This window comes from Myzus persicae, unplaced genomic scaffold, assembly GCF_001856785.1.
Source record: "Myzus persicae strain clone G006 unplaced genomic scaffold, MPER_G0061.0, whole genome shotgun sequence".
Taxonomy (NCBI): domain Eukaryota; kingdom Metazoa; phylum Arthropoda; class Insecta; order Hemiptera; family Aphididae; genus Myzus; species Myzus persicae.
The window spans coordinates 278440-295616 of record NW_019102855.1 but is presented as its reverse complement, the minus strand read 5'-3'; the positions used below and the strand labels follow the sequence as shown (position 1 = coordinate 295616).

The 17177-nt window shown below is 27.8% G+C and overlaps 2 protein-coding genes across 3 annotated transcripts; one reads left to right on the top strand and one right to left on the bottom strand.

The window, feature by feature from the left end:
- Positions 1-1747: 1747 nt before the first annotated feature.
- On the bottom strand, positions 1748-6913 carry LOC111033250 (protein disulfide-isomerase A3). Its single transcript, XM_022313909.1, has 9 exons — positions 6568-6913; positions 6416-6503; positions 4790-4910; positions 4498-4726; positions 3972-4088; positions 3584-3877; positions 2919-3150; positions 2245-2379; positions 1748-2156 (listed from the first exon to the last, which is right to left on the bottom strand). Exons 1-9 carry the CDS (start codon positions 6711-6713, stop codon positions 2046-2048), a joined length of 1473 nt encoding a protein of 490 aa, XP_022169601.1. The 5' UTR covers positions 6714-6913; the 3' UTR covers positions 1748-2045.
- Positions 6914-10123: 3210 nt separating this feature from the next.
- LOC111033275 (inner centromere protein-like) lies at positions 10124-15962 on the top strand. 2 transcript variants are annotated; one of them, XM_022313948.1, is made up of 12 exons: positions 10124-10455; positions 11087-11195; positions 11332-11422; positions 11592-11692; positions 12182-12248; positions 12517-12841; positions 12909-13190; positions 14389-14623; positions 14716-14777; positions 14895-14991; positions 15498-15597; positions 15682-15962. In XM_022313948.1, the coding sequence occupies exons 2-12, from the start codon at positions 11103-11105 to the stop codon at positions 15873-15875; spliced, it is 1647 nt and encodes a 548-aa protein (XP_022169640.1). In that variant the 5' UTR covers positions 10124-10455; positions 11087-11102; the 3' UTR covers positions 15876-15962. The 2 variants fall into 2 exon arrangements, with proteins under 2 accessions (XP_022169640.1, XP_022169641.1); XM_022313949.1 differs by lacking the exon at positions 10124-10455 and adding an exon at positions 10476-10669.
- Positions 15963-17177: the final 1215 nt, after the last annotated feature.

Sequence of the window (17177 nt, the reverse complement as noted above, 5' to 3'; positions counted from 1 at the left end):
TATCATATATTATTATCCAACATAACATTTTAATATGTTTTTCTTATTTAAGAAATAATGATAATTTGGCTCTAAAATGTAGTTATAATTCTTCAAATTGTCTTAGAATGTCATATCCTCAATTAGAAAAGATCCAATGAAATTCTAAGTATTCAAAAATTGTGCTTAAAATGTATAATAGTTGCCTTATGTGTTATTTGCCTGTAGCTTTTTAAGCATTACCATAGGAATTCCTAATTCATCAAACTTAAAATTTGCAATACATTTTTTAAAACGTTCAATTAGATGGATCAAATTATAAAAATAATTTTCCTTGTTTTAATATATATATTATTTATTTTATCGATACAAATACCAAAATAAATTTGACTGTAAAACTGACAGAAAATATTTTGAAAATAAACATTTGGTGCACTTTTTAAAACTGTATAACCTAATCCTCAACTAACAATACAAACAATACTTAAAATTTTTATTGCAGATAACCAAATAAGTTAAAATAACCATAACATGTTAAAAACAAATGCAATTGACAAAACTTGAATCGCTTGTTGTAGAGCTAAATTGGTTTAAGCGCCGAATATCGCACCATCAATTTTATGCTTGAACTAACTGGAAGTCCAAATTTGATCAAGCCTATCCTCAATATGTAAACATCAAATATAAATCTATAAAAACATTTGGACTAGTCTTTGGTGGCAAGTATATGCCAGAATATCAGTCTCGGAAATGAAAACAAACACCTATTGTTGGTATACAAACTACGTATACATTTATTTAAGTAATTTAAATTTTCAATGTCAATGTACATGCATCAGTCACGCAAGAGTGAGAATGGTGACACGTAAAATAATTACAGCATTGGTCTTAAACATTGAGTAATATCATCTATCTTCAAAATAGTAGGTGTATTCGATTCGAGTGTTAGAACCATATGCTTTTCAACTTGGATAATTTTTCGCTATCGAACCAAACTGCTGTTATAAAATGTATTACATGGTTCACTAAAATGACATGTATATTTTATAAAATAATACAATTCAAAACCAATTGTTTTTTTAATAGATAGTTGTTTTGTTATTGATAATATCGTTTTAACGTCAGACAGATGGTGTTGGTTTTAGCTCCATTTTTTTGTTACGTAATAATCACTTATAATTCATTATCAAATGTTGGTTTATTCAGTTGAATTGGATTAAATTTACTTAGACGGTACTCGCACAACTAGTAAGAAATGAATGCTATCACAAACATTTGTAACTAAAAATTTAAATGCCTCTATATCCATCCAAAATGCTGCCTTCATTGGTACAGTAAAAACATTATATTTATTTAATATTATGATTGTTAAGTAAGGATGCTACTATTTAATTTCATAATTCTGTTTATCAATTGAAAATCAGGTTTTTTATTGTAAAAAGTAACAGCTACATATAACTGAAATACTGTTTTTTAAGCACAAATTAACAACTAAACTTGTTAGAATTGATAAGTTCAAGTGAATTTTCAATATTTTTTCTAGTCATTACTCATTAGCTAGTTCTAAGGTTGAATAATAGATTATGTATCCAGTTTTATTTCCGTTCTAAGTAATTTCTTTTACATGTGGCGTTGGTAAATAACCTTCCTACTGCACCTTTATTTATTGGGACATTCAACTGCAGATTTAAAAATATGCCTAACAACTTTTTTAAAATTATTATTACAATATAAATTTAAAAAAAAAAAACAAAAATTATAACCAAAATAGAAAATCACAACATATTTATTAAAATTATAATTTTAGTTACAGAATAATCATTTTTAAATACAATAACTTTTTACTTTAACAGATATGATTAGGAAAATGGAGCATGAATTTTCTATAAAATGTATATTTGCACAATCTATTTCAAGAATAATTTAAAGTAGTGAGTTTTGTATTGAATTTGGATTGATTCAAAAATTATTTCTCCTCTCTACTCAGTATTTAATAAAAAAAGAGTAGTCCAATTCCAATAAAATTAAATCAGCCTTGTGGTTTAATTTAGAACCGAGTTCGCAGTTTACAGTTCATCTTTGCCATCTTTGGGATTTCCAGACCTATCAAATCCATGGAGTTCATCTGTTGCCTTAGATGCTATGTACTTGATAAAATCGTTTACATCTCGGCCTCCCTAATATCATTAATAAATAAAACATATTAACCAAATGTTATTGCATAGTGAAGACTGAAGAATGAAGATGGATCAATTAAATAAATACCTCGTAACGAATAGGCTTGTTTTTGCTATCTTTGGGCAACCAATATAAGGTTGGGAATCCACGAACATCAAAAGTGGAAGGAACATCATTAGCAGTTGCGTCCATTTTTACCAAAGACACAGCTTCATCTTTTAACTAAAACAAATTTGGTACAGTTAACCAACAAAGGTACACAAATATTATACAACTGTTGACTTTTTCAAGATCAATGAAAAAGTACATTATTATCCTTTAAAAAAGCAAACAGGAATGGGATGTGCAGATAATAATACAGTAAATACCAATTTGAATTAGCATTAATTAATGATGATATAAGGATACTACCTACACTATTTTTCATACAAGAATATCTTTGAGCAGTTTGGTCAGATTAATTAATTTACTTCTTTCGCTTTTAAATCAACAATAAGTCCAGCCAAAAAATTGCTTTAAAAAACTTGTTAATATTAATAAAATGGAAACAAGGTTATTATTGGAAGAATAGATTGCACAGCACTCTTCATACTATAGTTCCCATATGCAGAAGCACAGCACCCCAAAGTACTCTTTAATGAGATGGAGTTTATATGTCTTATTCAAATCACAAACTGACAGCATACATTTGTTTGAGTTTAATCTTTGTAAAGGTAACAAGAAGAACACATATATTGTTAATATTATAAAATCATAACTACCTTTTCAGCAACTTGTTCATAGACTGGAGCTAAACTTTTACAATGGCCACACCATGGAGCATAGAATTCTACTAATGTGTCAACTCCATTGTTAATAACTAAATCATCAAAGTTTTTGGCAACAGCTACTTTTACTGGTGTAGTGTTATCTTCTGGAATTGACTCAGATTTAATGTATGGTTCTAAGTTACCGTCTTGAAAGTCATTTACAAACTTTTCTAGATTTTCAACTCTACATATAAATTTAAAAACACAATATTATTTTTACTCAACTTAATCAAATCAAAGTTAACATATATAATGGTTGATTTTAAAAAAATACTATAGTATATTCTACACTATCAGAAAATCCATTGAAACAAATAAATTAAGTATAAAATTGTTTTTCTCAATTTGCTTAAAATAAAACACAAAATAAAATAAGAAAATTTGAGTGATTTAATTAACTTTAGATTGAAATTATTTATCCATTTGTTTATTAAATGCTTATTTTCTACAGTGGTATAAACATGTTAACATGTCTTAAATACTTAAGCGTAGAATACACCTTTTACATGTATAAACTGTATATGTTTCAGTTTTCTAATTAAATAATAACAAAAAAAAAAAAAACAACTTAAAACTCAGTTAACTACTAAGTATTTCTGTAGTACAAATATACTTACGAGAATTCATCCTTCATTATGTATTTCTTGTTGTCCAGAGAACGTGCCAAGACTATAGGCTTGTCATCTGATACAAATTCTAATCCATACTCATTAATTTCGTGTTGGAAATCATCTTTGTTGTTTATAGCTAATGTCACATCTTTTACAGATTTGGCAACTTTCAATACTCTATTACGCCAGTAGTTTGTTCCTTTTGGGTTTTTAACATAATCAACAGCATAATAAACTCCAACATAAGGGGGTTTGAAAGCTTCCATGTTTTCCTTTTGGCGGTAACCAACCAAACCATGACTACAAGCATTAAATAAATAAGTTACAAATTGTATTTCATTGAATATATTTTTTAGATATTATTATTAAAAAATTAATGAGTTTTAACACTTACTAATTAGATGTAATCCAAGACTCAAGAGCAGATGTTGATTCTTCTCCATCATAAACAACAAAATCTGGTTCGAATTTGTTACTTAAATGCTTAGGTCTATAGAGCACAACATTGTTCCTGAATAAAAAAAGGATAATAGAATCAAAACATTTGAAATAATGGATTTATTTATTACATAAAAACTAACTAATAAGAACCCTCCCAAAAAAACTTATAGTTAAAGTGATATAATCATCCAAATACTTTAATCAAGAAGCTTTTTTTTCCAAAATAAAGGCATCTGCAAATAAACTGGAGTAGGGACCTCTTTTCCATGTTAAGAGTATCCACCTAAAAGAACACTTTTCCCTCTCCCGTGCTGCTGTTACTTTTAAAATGTAAACTAATTTGTTTATTGCAATATTTATTAATTTATCAAATACCTACTTAGTGTACATAAATATAAATAAAAAATATTTTTTTTTTAATTAAGATATACCGAGCACTTCACTTAATTAATTATTTCTGAGAAATAGTTACCACTTACTTGTAGTTATATTTTTCAATTACTGACTGTGAAGTGGTATGACCAAAGTTTACTTTTTCTCGTAATTTGTTTGCAAGTTGAACAAATTTGCCCTTGAGATCAGTTTCTGTTTCAAAGAACCCAACAACTACCACGTCATCTTTAGATAAGAAGTTCTTAATAATGTCTTCTGAAGATAAATCTTTTGAACTTGGTCCGACTTGTGATTTCATGTACTTGACAATGCCAGCTAACCATACAATCAATAAATATTATAAATTTTAGTACAATACACAATTTAATTATTATGTACCTGCATCACGGGGTCCATTGTATTCTTTAGAAACTTCACCATTTCGGAAAATTTTTATGGTTGGGTATCCAGAGACACCAAATTTATTACATACTTCTTTCCCAGCTTCTGTACAATCCACCTTTAAACAATTTAAGTAAAATTAAATTTTAAATACAATACAAGAGTTACATTAGTATACCAAAAACTTAATGTATTATTTTTATCAAATTTAAAAAAACTATAGATACTTAGAAAATACTTACAATCAAATTGATTAAAGCTAAATAAAAAAAATTGAATTTTTAAAAATTATATTTTTTCCAAAAACCTTTGGTCTAAACAAAAATCTTAATGTTATAAAACTATGGATAATTCTACTTAAATATATGATCTCGATGAATGATGATAGTTATCCAAATAAAATTACTAAAGAATATTATAAAATGTTTAATTTCTAAAAATACATGTACCTATAACAAAATATAAAATTAATAATAATGAATAATTCGGATTAAGTTGCAGTAATAATGAAACTGATTTAGGTATATCATTAAATATTCATTTTAATTTTAATTTAAATCAAAATATTTTATCTTCAAAAAATGCCTAACTCAAGTTAATTTAGTTTAGGGCAATTTTGTATTTGTTTATTATATATATTTTCTATATTCTTTTTAAGTTACTATCAATCATTGTTAATAGGTTAATAATGTATGTATTTATATATATTCAGAATATGTAATATTTTAAAAATGTTATATTTTTTATACATAATGATAAGAACTCTCACTTGCATCACAAGCATAGTTAAAGGAGGCGAGCAAATTTATTGTGCTAAATATGTATCTAATATATCCAATGATAAATGTGCACATAAATAAATAAAATTAATTAAGTATATTGTGTTGCTTTGAATAATGATTAAAGACAAGGTGTTGCAACTACTTTTGTCTGTGAGTCCATTAGATTAACAAATACCAGGTAGAATATTCATTCTTTCAGCTCTGGCGGACAGAATAAATACTCTGTGCTCTACAATAAAATTTATAAAATATAAATGAAATCAATAACTTCACTAAAATTGTATAGCTTAAGGTAACTGTTCCTATAGAATATACAGAGTGTTTTTTTAAATATACTCATCACTATTTTTGCCTTTAATAGTATATTTATTCAAATTCTAATTTTTAGAATTTTTAAATAGACCTAAAGACCATATTTACAAATTTCTGATATTTTTTGTACTATTTGAGGAATATCCTGTGGCATTACAAACTTCTATTTCCCAAATGAAATCCCTCTTTAAATACTGAAACAGATGATTTATTTGAAAATGTTGATGTATCTAAATCAAAACTTTAATGAGTAGTTCCAAGCTAATAAAGTTATAATAATCTTTAAGCATATTAAAAAATTCTAAAAATCTGATTTTTAATATATGCATAGGTAATCTTAGCATATAAATAGGTTGAGCATGTACAAATCACATTATTTATCATTGTTGCAATTTGGTAATACTTATACATTTAATAACGACAAGGGTATTAAACAAATTCCAACACTCAGGTAGACCATTAGTCTCGCACATAAGCGGCATCAGTCGGCACATCCTCACCTAACCACACTACACCAATGAAAAATTACCTTAGCTAATGTTACAGGAGGATCTTCTTTCAGCAAAGTCTTTGCCGCTTTTTCAAATTCGGGTTTCAATTTCTTACAATGTCCGCACCTAGATTAACAGAAAATAGAAATGAATCATACGTTTCCTAAGTACTGGAATTATATACACGTACCACGGGGCATAGAACATGACCAAAGACGTGTCATATTCGGCCACCGACGAGTCGAAATCAGAGTCTGATAGATCGACAACAGAGTCGGCGAGTACGGAGCTCAAGAGGAACCCGGAGAACACGATTAATCCACTCATCAACTTCATGGTGGTTGGACGCAACGAAATGGAAAAAAAAAATGAACGGGAAAAAATTCCAACACAACGAAGCTATAACCGTTGCAACTGCGGAAGCCAATCTCTCGGCACCGGAGATTCGAACGGGTTGAGCCTTAAACAACGAAAAAGATCCGCCGGTATTTATACAGTGGTCGTATGCACTTGTTCGTAAATCACAATCGCGTATTTGTATATCCAAAGTACTACGTGTTTCGTGTACCGTATTGTACTTGGCGGTTTCTAATTGGCCGATTCCGTATACAGACGTGGTTGGTCACACTAGTCGAACACGTACTGCCCGGTACAGGTGGCGACAGTGCGACCGATCACTTATCTCATGAAACCTAAATGCTACAATATTTATTAAAATCTGGTATTCAGGAGTCCGGTCAATTACGATTTACGGTCATCCCATAATTTGGATTACCGGGATTCCGGCACAAGTGCCGAATGCAAGTTTTGTTTTCTAATAGATCACCGGTAGAAGCAGGAAAGAAATAAGAATTAGTAATTACAATGCAGTATGGACCACAAATATATGATAGTTGTATTATATATCTGTGGTATGGACATATTTTAAATTTTAATATGGACAATAGGACATTTCACCCTCTCCGTTTTCTCGTATTATTAATATAGGACATTTGGCCCCCAGCCGCCCCAGGAGTTAAAATGGTTTTATTCACCTATAGGACTTTTGGTCCCCTCGGTATTTTAAATCACTTTTTTTACTTACAGTTTTAATTTTTTTTTTTTAAGTGGCGGAAAATTGGTATGGTCGTTTTGAACGTGGGATATTGGTATGGTTGTGAAAAACCAAGGTTTCTAAAACTGTAAAAAAAAAACAATCGCCAAGTATCTACGTGTTAAAGTTAGATAATTAAAGCATGAGTGCATGACATTTGAAGGATCTACAACTAATCTACAACGAAAAGTGACAATGTTTATAATGACCAATAAGGAATAAATGAGAGGAACTATAGGGCACACATCTAAATTTTTCAGATTTCAATCCACTTACCCCCGATTGTCCGATAAGTGGTTGCCGTTTTTGCAACCACGCATTACCACCACATTCGACTCCTCAATATAATAATCATGACAATTAATGATTTTTAATTTATCCAGGCCAATCAAAATGAAAAAAAAATTGTCCATGTTGGGTTTATCTTTCGATCCTGGTGATAAAACAGAAGAAATCAACGATATACTCTTACTGAAGACTGCAAACTTTCAAGATTCGTAACGATAAGTCGATAAATACATAGACATAGGTCATAGGTACCCTATACACTTGACAATCTGAATAAAAATGAATAATAATTTTAAAATGTTTCTCCACTTATGATTTTAAGGGCTGCATAACACCTATGAGTAAAAACAGTTTTTGAGTAATTAAATTATTCATATCAGTAATACCAGTAAGGTATGCAAAATAGTTTGACATAAAAAGGAATTAGTATGTTATATGTATCTTCAATTATTTTACCAGAAAAACCATTCAAAAACCGTGGTCCTACAACACAATCAACACATAATATCATGATTTTCTCTAATTATCGGTAAAACGAGTATCAACTCAAATAAACGATCCAACTGTATATACTTTGCTTATTTTGTATAATATAAAACTTTATAAGCTGATGAACAATAATAAGTCACTTCGTACATTCGTATTTCGTTCGTGGTACATCTGGTGACAAGGCACTATTTTATGATCTCATACCGGCCTTAAGATTAGGATATATTTTTGGTGAAGATAGTATGGCAAAAATAAAACGCAGTGAAGACATATGTTTCCCGCTAAGGAACATAGGGACAGAGTATTGAATGTTACTCGAAAAAAAAAATATAATTATATGATGTTTTTTTGGTGTATTTATTGTTTATTTGATTACTTGTTTTTGAGACGACTTATTAGCAGTTCTCGCATTTTTTTCTACGTTCTGTGATTATGTCGTGTTCAAAATTGTGTCTAAGACTACAAGTTAAACGTTAAACCTAATTGGCTTGCAAATACTCTCCTTCATCGTCTTGCATAATTTTTCCATTGAATTCCCTTTTTTTTTTTTACTAAGTCATTGAACTGTTAATTTTAAATGAAAATAATAGTAACACACCATAAATTAGAATAAAAAAACATGATTTAGACATAGATTTTTATATAGAATAAATTTAAATTACATTTGTTTATTAAATTATTTCAACAACAGACTATTATTTTTCAGTGCAACCAAAATGTAGAAGTCAGTATTTTTATTATTTGAAAATAAAATAATAATTATAATAATAAAATTAATTACCACCTAATTGCTACTAAATGTAATAACTGCTGTGATTGAAAATATACAATATTTTTATTGAATTGTACTATGATACTTACATAAATAATTTTAGAAGTATTATTTTGAGTACAACATTTTTTTTATTGAAATTGTACATACTAACATGTTTTTAAATTTATTTCTCATCAATTTTATTGTTTGTCTAAATTTACTAAGTAAATTTTACTTAGTAAAATAATATCAACCTTAAACCATATAGTGTATATGGTCGAAGGTATTTATAATATTTTTACTTAATATACCCATACACAAGTTATTATTACTGTATGAAGTGTTGTTGTCAATGATGAGATAAAAAATGATCTTAAATATTATATTACTCGCCCCCCAAATATACCAGGCTTATAACCATAGTAGTTGAAGCCTTAATTCTAATATTAAAAAAAATTAAGTAGTAATATGTACCTATTTCTATTAATAGAATATTAGTGATGGCAAGGACGAGTTCTATGATGCTGAGTCTGGAAGTGATACCTATAATATGGTAGATATTTTTAATTAAAAAATAATAAGTAGGTACTCAGTTTTATCTTCGGGTATGTATTGTATTTTTATCAGAAATTCTTTGTCTGATGTAATCAGATGTTTAGGATTACATCTTTGAATTATTATTCTGTGACAATATACCCAAAACAGTTATGAAGTATGATGATTAAGATCACTGATATAATGATATTAGGTTCCTACAAAGTGCAAAGTATACAGCTTGGAATTCTTATACATTTTTACAGGTAAAGTTATTTTGCCAGAATTTTAATTTATTGTTTACTATTTTTGTATTATTTTTGTAGGACAAGTTACAATTATAATTAAATAAAAGTTTGATTTTTTGTATTATAATTTTTAGGTGCCGAAAAATGTAGAATATTAAGTTATAAAATTGTATCATTCGATAAGGGTGAAAAGAAAGAAGAATTCTTATATTTAAATTCACGCGGTAATTGTATTGTTATCATCAGTATGGTTATCACACGTGTGAAAGAATTGCATTTGTGGTAGCTCGGTAACAACAACGACACAGACCCAGTTCTACTAAAGTTTAACCATCGTTCCCCTTCAACAAACCGCCGTTAAGAACATCCGAAATTCATTTTTCTATGGTAGACATCTCTCCCCACCACTTTCTCAACAAAGAATAGAAGCTGCTGCTGAAAAGAGAAACATGACCGTTATTGCGCATCGCCGTGTGCGCCGGAGAATTTAATTTTTAACGGAAAACCATACGTTACATTGCTTATCGTAATATTTAAATGTTATTTTGTACACTTAAAACTTTTGTTTATTGTGTTTTATTTCCCATTCCCAATTGACAGTGAATTAGTAATTAGTGCACAGTACTATTCCGTAATCCGTTCACCGTTGTGGTCGCCGCTTGCCCGTCGGTGGTACGTATCATAATAGTTTATTTAATCTTCCTGGTTAGTCGGAAGTCGAAAGTGATAATAAATAAAATGTCAAACCGGTCGTCTATAACTCATTTAGTCTTGTCAATATTACTCGTGTAATATGTGTGACTCTTAATTGTGAACTCGCTGTGCTGTTTTACATTTTTTAAATCTCGCCTATCTTACTATTGTTATTTAATTTTTTATGACCAGAGTAAGTTGTTACAGAGTGGTTATTGTTAGAAATTTGAATGCATAGGTATTTGCAGTCGACTGTTGGTTGCAGCAGATTAATTTCGCTAGACAAATTAAAGTCTTGTTTAAAATTTTCATCTAATTGTTTATGCTAGGTTTTATTGTAGATAGTAAAATCAATAAATTCAACTAGTCCCTGTGATTTAGATTCATTTAGGGCCAGCATATTAATAACATTCCTGGTTCTAATAACAATGATCTCTAAGATGTTATCGTCTGCTTCACAGTTATATATCTTTGGGCCTAGACTTAACTATTAAATTCCGACTTTAAATTTACAGCATTTTTGTACCTTCTTTGATTGAACTATTTTTCCATAATTATTTATATTTTGTCAATGTTGCATTAATTTATAATTTGATCTAAAATGTTTCAGTATTCCATATTAAAATATGGATTGTCAATCGACAGATATATTTGAAATTTATAAGTTGTTTTCGTCATTGACAGAAAATGGTATTACAGAAATGGACAATGGTTTTCAGGTGAGTTACTTAAATTATTTTTAAGACATTGATTAATCATATTTATTATACCTGCATAGAGACCTAAAATTTAAAGTAGTTGATCTGTGTTTTTATTAGGTTTCTAAATAAGTAATTATTTTTACCTTTATTACAGGTACAATCTTCCAAACTAGATGCTGTTTATAATGAATTATTACAATCGGCACAGAATGTGCCTGAAAAAAATATATCCAAAAGACAATCTAGTAAGTCATGACTACATTCAATATAATTAAGGTCTAACTTCTGCAATGTGTTTATACACATTTGACTATTGAGTATTCACATTAAGTATTATTAAGTTTCTGAACATTTACTGTAGTGAAATTTTATTTTAAAATATGTAAGTTTAAATCGATTATTTAAATTGTTTAGAAATAAAAAATGATCATGTTGGAGATCTCTTTGCTACTGAACCAAGCTTTCAACAACCAGCTGTTCCGCCTATCCGCAGAACTACAAGACAAGCTTCTATTGTATGTATAAGTACTATAACTAATAAATAACAGATCAACCATTTATTTTTTGTTTTAACGTATTATTCTGGTACAACCCAGGAATATAATGTGGTAATTTAACAAGCCCTTCTGATGAATTGTTTTATATTTCTATTGTGGTATTGAAACTTATGACTATATTTGCAAATTTTTTTTAAATTAGATTTAATTACCTGTTGTAATAGAAACAAATAGTTTTAATTATATTATTTTTATCGTAGGGCACAATCATATTGAATTTTTCTTTTACTTATTCATCTTAATTTTAGTCATAAATACTGCACATAGAAAAACCTATATGCTTTCATTTAAATCAACTAATATTTTTCTTTTTCCATACACATGTTTAAAGTTTGTATTATCTTGAAGGTATATTATTAATTTATGTTAAGGTATTATAGTTTTCTATGAAGAACCAATGTGACATAATATTAAAAAAATTATTAATGTATATTTGAATATTTTTAGATTGCATCAGATAAAGTGAAAGGCACTAGAGAATCCTCAACAATCAGCAGCTCTGGACCATCTACAAGTAATAACTGATTTATGTTTTTACAGTTCTAAATATTTTTCGAACAAAATAAATGTAGTATTCTTGTAATAAATTTGATTCTACTTACTCAAGGTAATTCAATTAAGCTATAAGTTAATTTCATTTACAAGATTTGTATTAAATGTTGTACATTTCTATACCTTTACTTAATATGTTTATTTATAAGAATAGTTGTTTTTAGATAAATTTGAGATAATTTAAGATTTAAAAATTATTTATTTTAATTATTATCTTGATTGTATTTTAGGAGCGAGTCGAGCAAGAGCTTTATCTACATTTATGGATATAGCTCCTATTGCTTGTCCAACAGCGAATTCAACTTTCGTAGTCGATAAAAAAATGATGAGAAATGTTGAAGAACCTGTTTCTCCAGGGATGTTTTCTCCAGACATTGGGACCCATATAAAGGAAACTAATGCCAATAAAACTTATGATTTGACTAAAAGATTGTCGGCAAAAAATCCTACAAAAAAATTGGGGATAATTATTGATTTACCAGAAGAATCTCCAATTAGTACTGAAAATTCTACACAACCTAAAACATTAATCAAATCTAACCCTAAGAAAAAAAGGTATAATATTTTTTTTAATATTCAAGATAACTTATAATTATTTTTCTAAATTGTTATGTATTTATAGTCTTGAATCTCAAACTAAAAATAAACGGCGTGAAAAATTAGAAGATATTGATGTCAATATAGAGGAGAAATCGCATATGACCAGAACAATGAAAAGAAAACTTCAAGAAGAAAATAATATTGATGCCAAAAAGCCTAATGTATTGTATGTGCCATTAGAAAAACAAATATCAACTCCAGGAAAATCATTAGAAGATATTCAAGCACAAACTCCTCATCAAATCAGAGAAAACGAAGCTGAAAAAAGAAAAGAATTATATCTTAAATCCAAGGCAGATCAAAGGTATCCTAGTGTTATTAATTTTTAGTCTGAATAGTTAATTGCTCAAAAATATTATTTATTTATTATTGATTCCATTGATATCATCTTTCAACATCTTAATGTTCTCATGCCCAGGTTTTGTTATTAAATATATTTTTTTTATCATCTCATGCCTCTGCTCTCACTATATTGGTTTCTTGAGTTCTCATATAATTCATAAGCAAGGTATTCTTCAAACATGACACATTTGTTTTGAGATTTTGATGAATATTGTGGTTATACTATTATTTATTTTTTTTTTTTTCAAAATGAATAACTGTAGATACTTGAAATTTTCGCCTAACATATAAATTTTCTATATAAAATATTTATCAAACTCTTAAGAATATATATATTATGTATATTGTAAATAGATCAGGAATATATAATATATAAATAATATATTAGAAAATTTAAAACACAGAAAGATGTAATTTAATATTTATCAAATTGATATTTTTAATACTTAAGGTTTGAAAATTTAATACGACATTCCTTATAAGTTTTAATTTCTGGAAATTAAAAACATAAAATAACAATTTATCCTCTTTAGATATTTGTTAATTTGTGATTAATCAAACAACTTCAAAAGGACTAACTAGTATTGTCTCCGTCTTATTAACACAGAATATGAGTCCAGTAGTTCAAATTGACGGTTAGCTTAAATATTTAAGTGAATTGACCTATTATCAAACTGAAATGTAAGAGCATTAACTGTGTTTTCTCATTGGTTTTTTACGGTATTTACATTTTTAAGAGTTAAATATTTTAAAAGATAGACCAACGAGAGAACACAGACAATATTCTTACATAGTAGTAAATTATTTATATTTAATTAAATTTAACGTGGCCATCAATCCCTCCTGTATAATGGCGCTTATAATTTTTTTTCAAAGTGGGAATTTTTTCAGCAATTTGAGACAACAAATGCAAGTACAATTTTCCTTTAATCGTTGGAACTTGAAACTTTATCTCATCTAGTAATGATACAAAATTTGTAATTTTGGTTTCTTCTTTTGATTATTTTTCAATGTTAAAGATCAGGTGATATTGTTACAATTTCCTTTATTTGTTTGTGGAAGATTGTTGGTATTTAGTTTTGGAGCTTATTATTTATACTTATATTATTAAATTCTAACCCATATTCAATTACTAATTATTTTAGTTAAATTATCCATAGGAAATTTGATGATCAACATTTAAGGGCTGCTAAACACAGAGAAGATCAAATGAAACGTGCTGAAGAAAAAATTAAAAAAACTGCCGAAGAGAATAGGAAAAAAGAAGAAAAACAAAAAGAAAAGGAAATGATGATGAAAGAGGAAGCATTAAAGAAACAAAAGCTAGCAGAACTTCGATTAGCTGAGATTAATGCTAAACGTAAACTAGCCGAAGAAGCAAAACATTTAAAAATAGTAATATATTATATACATATAAATTATATTATGATAACTTTATATTTGTAATTTTACTATAAAAATATTTTAACCTAACATGATTATTGTAGAAAAAACTTGAAATGAATCGCATTATGAAAGAAAATGAATTAAAGAAGAAAAATGAAACAAAGTAAGAAAACATTTTTATTTTTTTCAAAATTGATAATAATTTTACTGGATTTAACTTGAAATACTTCATTGACATACAATTGTTATCTTATTAATTTACATATTAAATTATTGACAGACCAGAAAAAAGTAAATCAGTAATTCGTCCTAAAGCATTAGGTTCAAATATACCTGCTTCATCAGCATCAAAATCAGCAACATTACCAAAATCAAAAGTAAGCTGGTTTCTTTTCTAAAATGAAATAAATGAAATTGATATATTCTTCTTAAATTCCTCAGAATTATAATTAATAACCTTAGACCTTATACTACTAGTCAAGATCTGTGTATAAAAAAAGCATTATGAGGGGTGGAACTACATCTCGCAGTGATGTGGCCTTCCTTGACGACAAAATACATTAATCTGTTGTACATCTATATAACTCACCCTACTACAGTAATTCCCCTCTCTCTTCTGTGCATATGAATAATCAAGCTTTCTCTAAACTTATTGCTTGTCTAGTAGTATAAGATCTATAGATGTAGATGTAACTCAAAAATTAATTTTTATGATAAGTTAACTACATCAGGTATAATGTCCTTGCATGATAGCATTATAAATATTTTGTTATTTTTACCTAAAATAACAATCTTTTTGTTGAGTTATTATAATATTAATACATTTATTTATAACCAAATTTCAATTGTTTAGTCTTGTAATTTATTAAATTGCTTATTAAAGATTGATAACAAAAATGATTATGGGTTAAATGATGTATCTGCTCGTGATTCTTCCGAAGATGAATCTGGGCCCAAAAAACCTGTTCCAAACTGGGCAAAACGTATGTACATCTGTCATATATTAAATATTAGTAACTAATTGAGCAGAATAAATAAATTATTATTAATTGAAAAATTGTCTTTAGGAGAAAATAGAAAAGCTGTACTTGAACTTCAATATCATATTGATTCTAAAGAAAGGGACTTATTCTTTGACTGTCCTAAAAGTATGAGTCTTAAAGAAATGTTCAAAGGCTGGAATATCCGTGATAAACAACGCACATCAAGTGCAGTTTGGAATACACCTCCTCGTTATAGTGAATATATTCGCAGATATTAATTCACTTGTATTAATCGAGTAAAATTATGTTATTTTTGTAAGATTTTTTTTAAGAATAATTAATAATAATTTTACTGTTCTTGTAATTATTATTTGTATTTAAATTTATTAGTCAGCACTTATTGAGATTTTTTGTAATGTATACAATATTAATATAAATAAAATACTTAAATTGTCCAAATAAAATACTTAATTTTAACTTCAATACATTATATTTTAACAATATTTTAATTATTTTGATGTTAAATATGAATTTATTCTTAATAATTCTTAACAGTTTCTAATACATGCACAAAAACTTTTTTTGTATTTATGATGTTGATAAATTAATAACAATGTTGGCACAGCCGTGTTCTCCTCTTTCTAGTGTGACAATGTGGTTACTTAACTTGCACCATAGCCTGACTGTTTCTTACCATCATAAAACAGTTTTTGCTGTGTTGTATTGTACATATGTAAGACGGGTACAACCTTTGTAGGTGTAGACGTGTAGTATCATCTTAACTATTGAGTAAACTTTCAAAAAATGTTAAGGGGGCTATTAACATTTTAAGTCCCCCTTATTTTTGCCTATGGTTGTCTTACTCTAACAGTGAAAATATGTATGAATAATAATCAACCAAAAGCTTATTATTAAGTAAAATAACTAGTAAATACAACATTGGTCTAAATTGAGTGTGTCATAATCAACTTAAAATTCAAGATTCCTTGCAAAACCCTAATTGTCGCTTGTGTTAATGTTACAATCTTATATCCTTGGCTGGATTATGTGAGATTTTGATTACCTTTAAAATTATACGTTGGCCATTGCCCATTGGATGTGAAATGAGAATTCTTCGCAAGAAAAAACACCTTTTTTTCGTTTAAACCAACAGCAGAGGAGGATCTGTTTGAACACTACTACTCCTACGTTTAAACTTATTATTAAGTTTTTCAATGTTTGATTTTATCTGATATTTTTTATCGTTCTAAGACAATTTTACAAGTTAAGATTTTTTTACTAAATGTACCTAATATTAATTTTTACATTTATTTAAAATCTATACAACAATAAAAAAGCAACTTTTACCCACATAAATGTACCTAATGCTTATAAGTTATAATTATGTAGGTACTAAAAAATATAAATTAAGTAAATTATGCTTAGCTAAAAGCAGTCAATGTGTCAATATTTTTAATTAAACTTAATAGGTGGGCAAACAAATATAATTTATTGATAGGTATAATATTCACTAAAACGAGTATTTCAACTTATGGTTCTGTGATATATGTGATATAACCATTCTTCAATTAACATCTAAA

Bases quoted from the DNA above. Each gene is read 5' to 3' on its own strand.
- LOC111033250 (XM_022313909.1), bottom strand. From the start codon at position 6,713: ATGAAGTTGATGAGTGGATTAATCGTGTTCTCCGGGTTCCTCTTGAGC. The intron at 6,504-6,567 runs GTACGTGTATAT...CTGTTAATCTAG, and splicing joins GTCATGTTCTATGCCCCGTG to GTGCGGACATTGTAAGAAAT. The intron at 4,089-4,497 runs GTAAGTGGTAAC...TTTTTTATTCAG, and splicing joins ATTGAAAAATATAACTACAA to GAACAATGTTGTGCTCTATA.
- LOC111033275 (XM_022313948.1), top strand. From the start codon at position 11,103: ATGGATTGTCAATCGACAGATATATTTGAAATTTATAAGTTGTTTTCG. The intron at 11,196-11,331 runs GTGAGTTACTTA...CCTTTATTACAG, and splicing joins AAATGGACAATGGTTTTCAG to GTACAATCTTCCAAACTAGA. The intron at 11,423-11,591 runs GTAAGTCATGAC...TAAATTGTTTAG, and splicing joins TATATCCAAAAGACAATCTA to AAATAAAAAATGATCATGTT.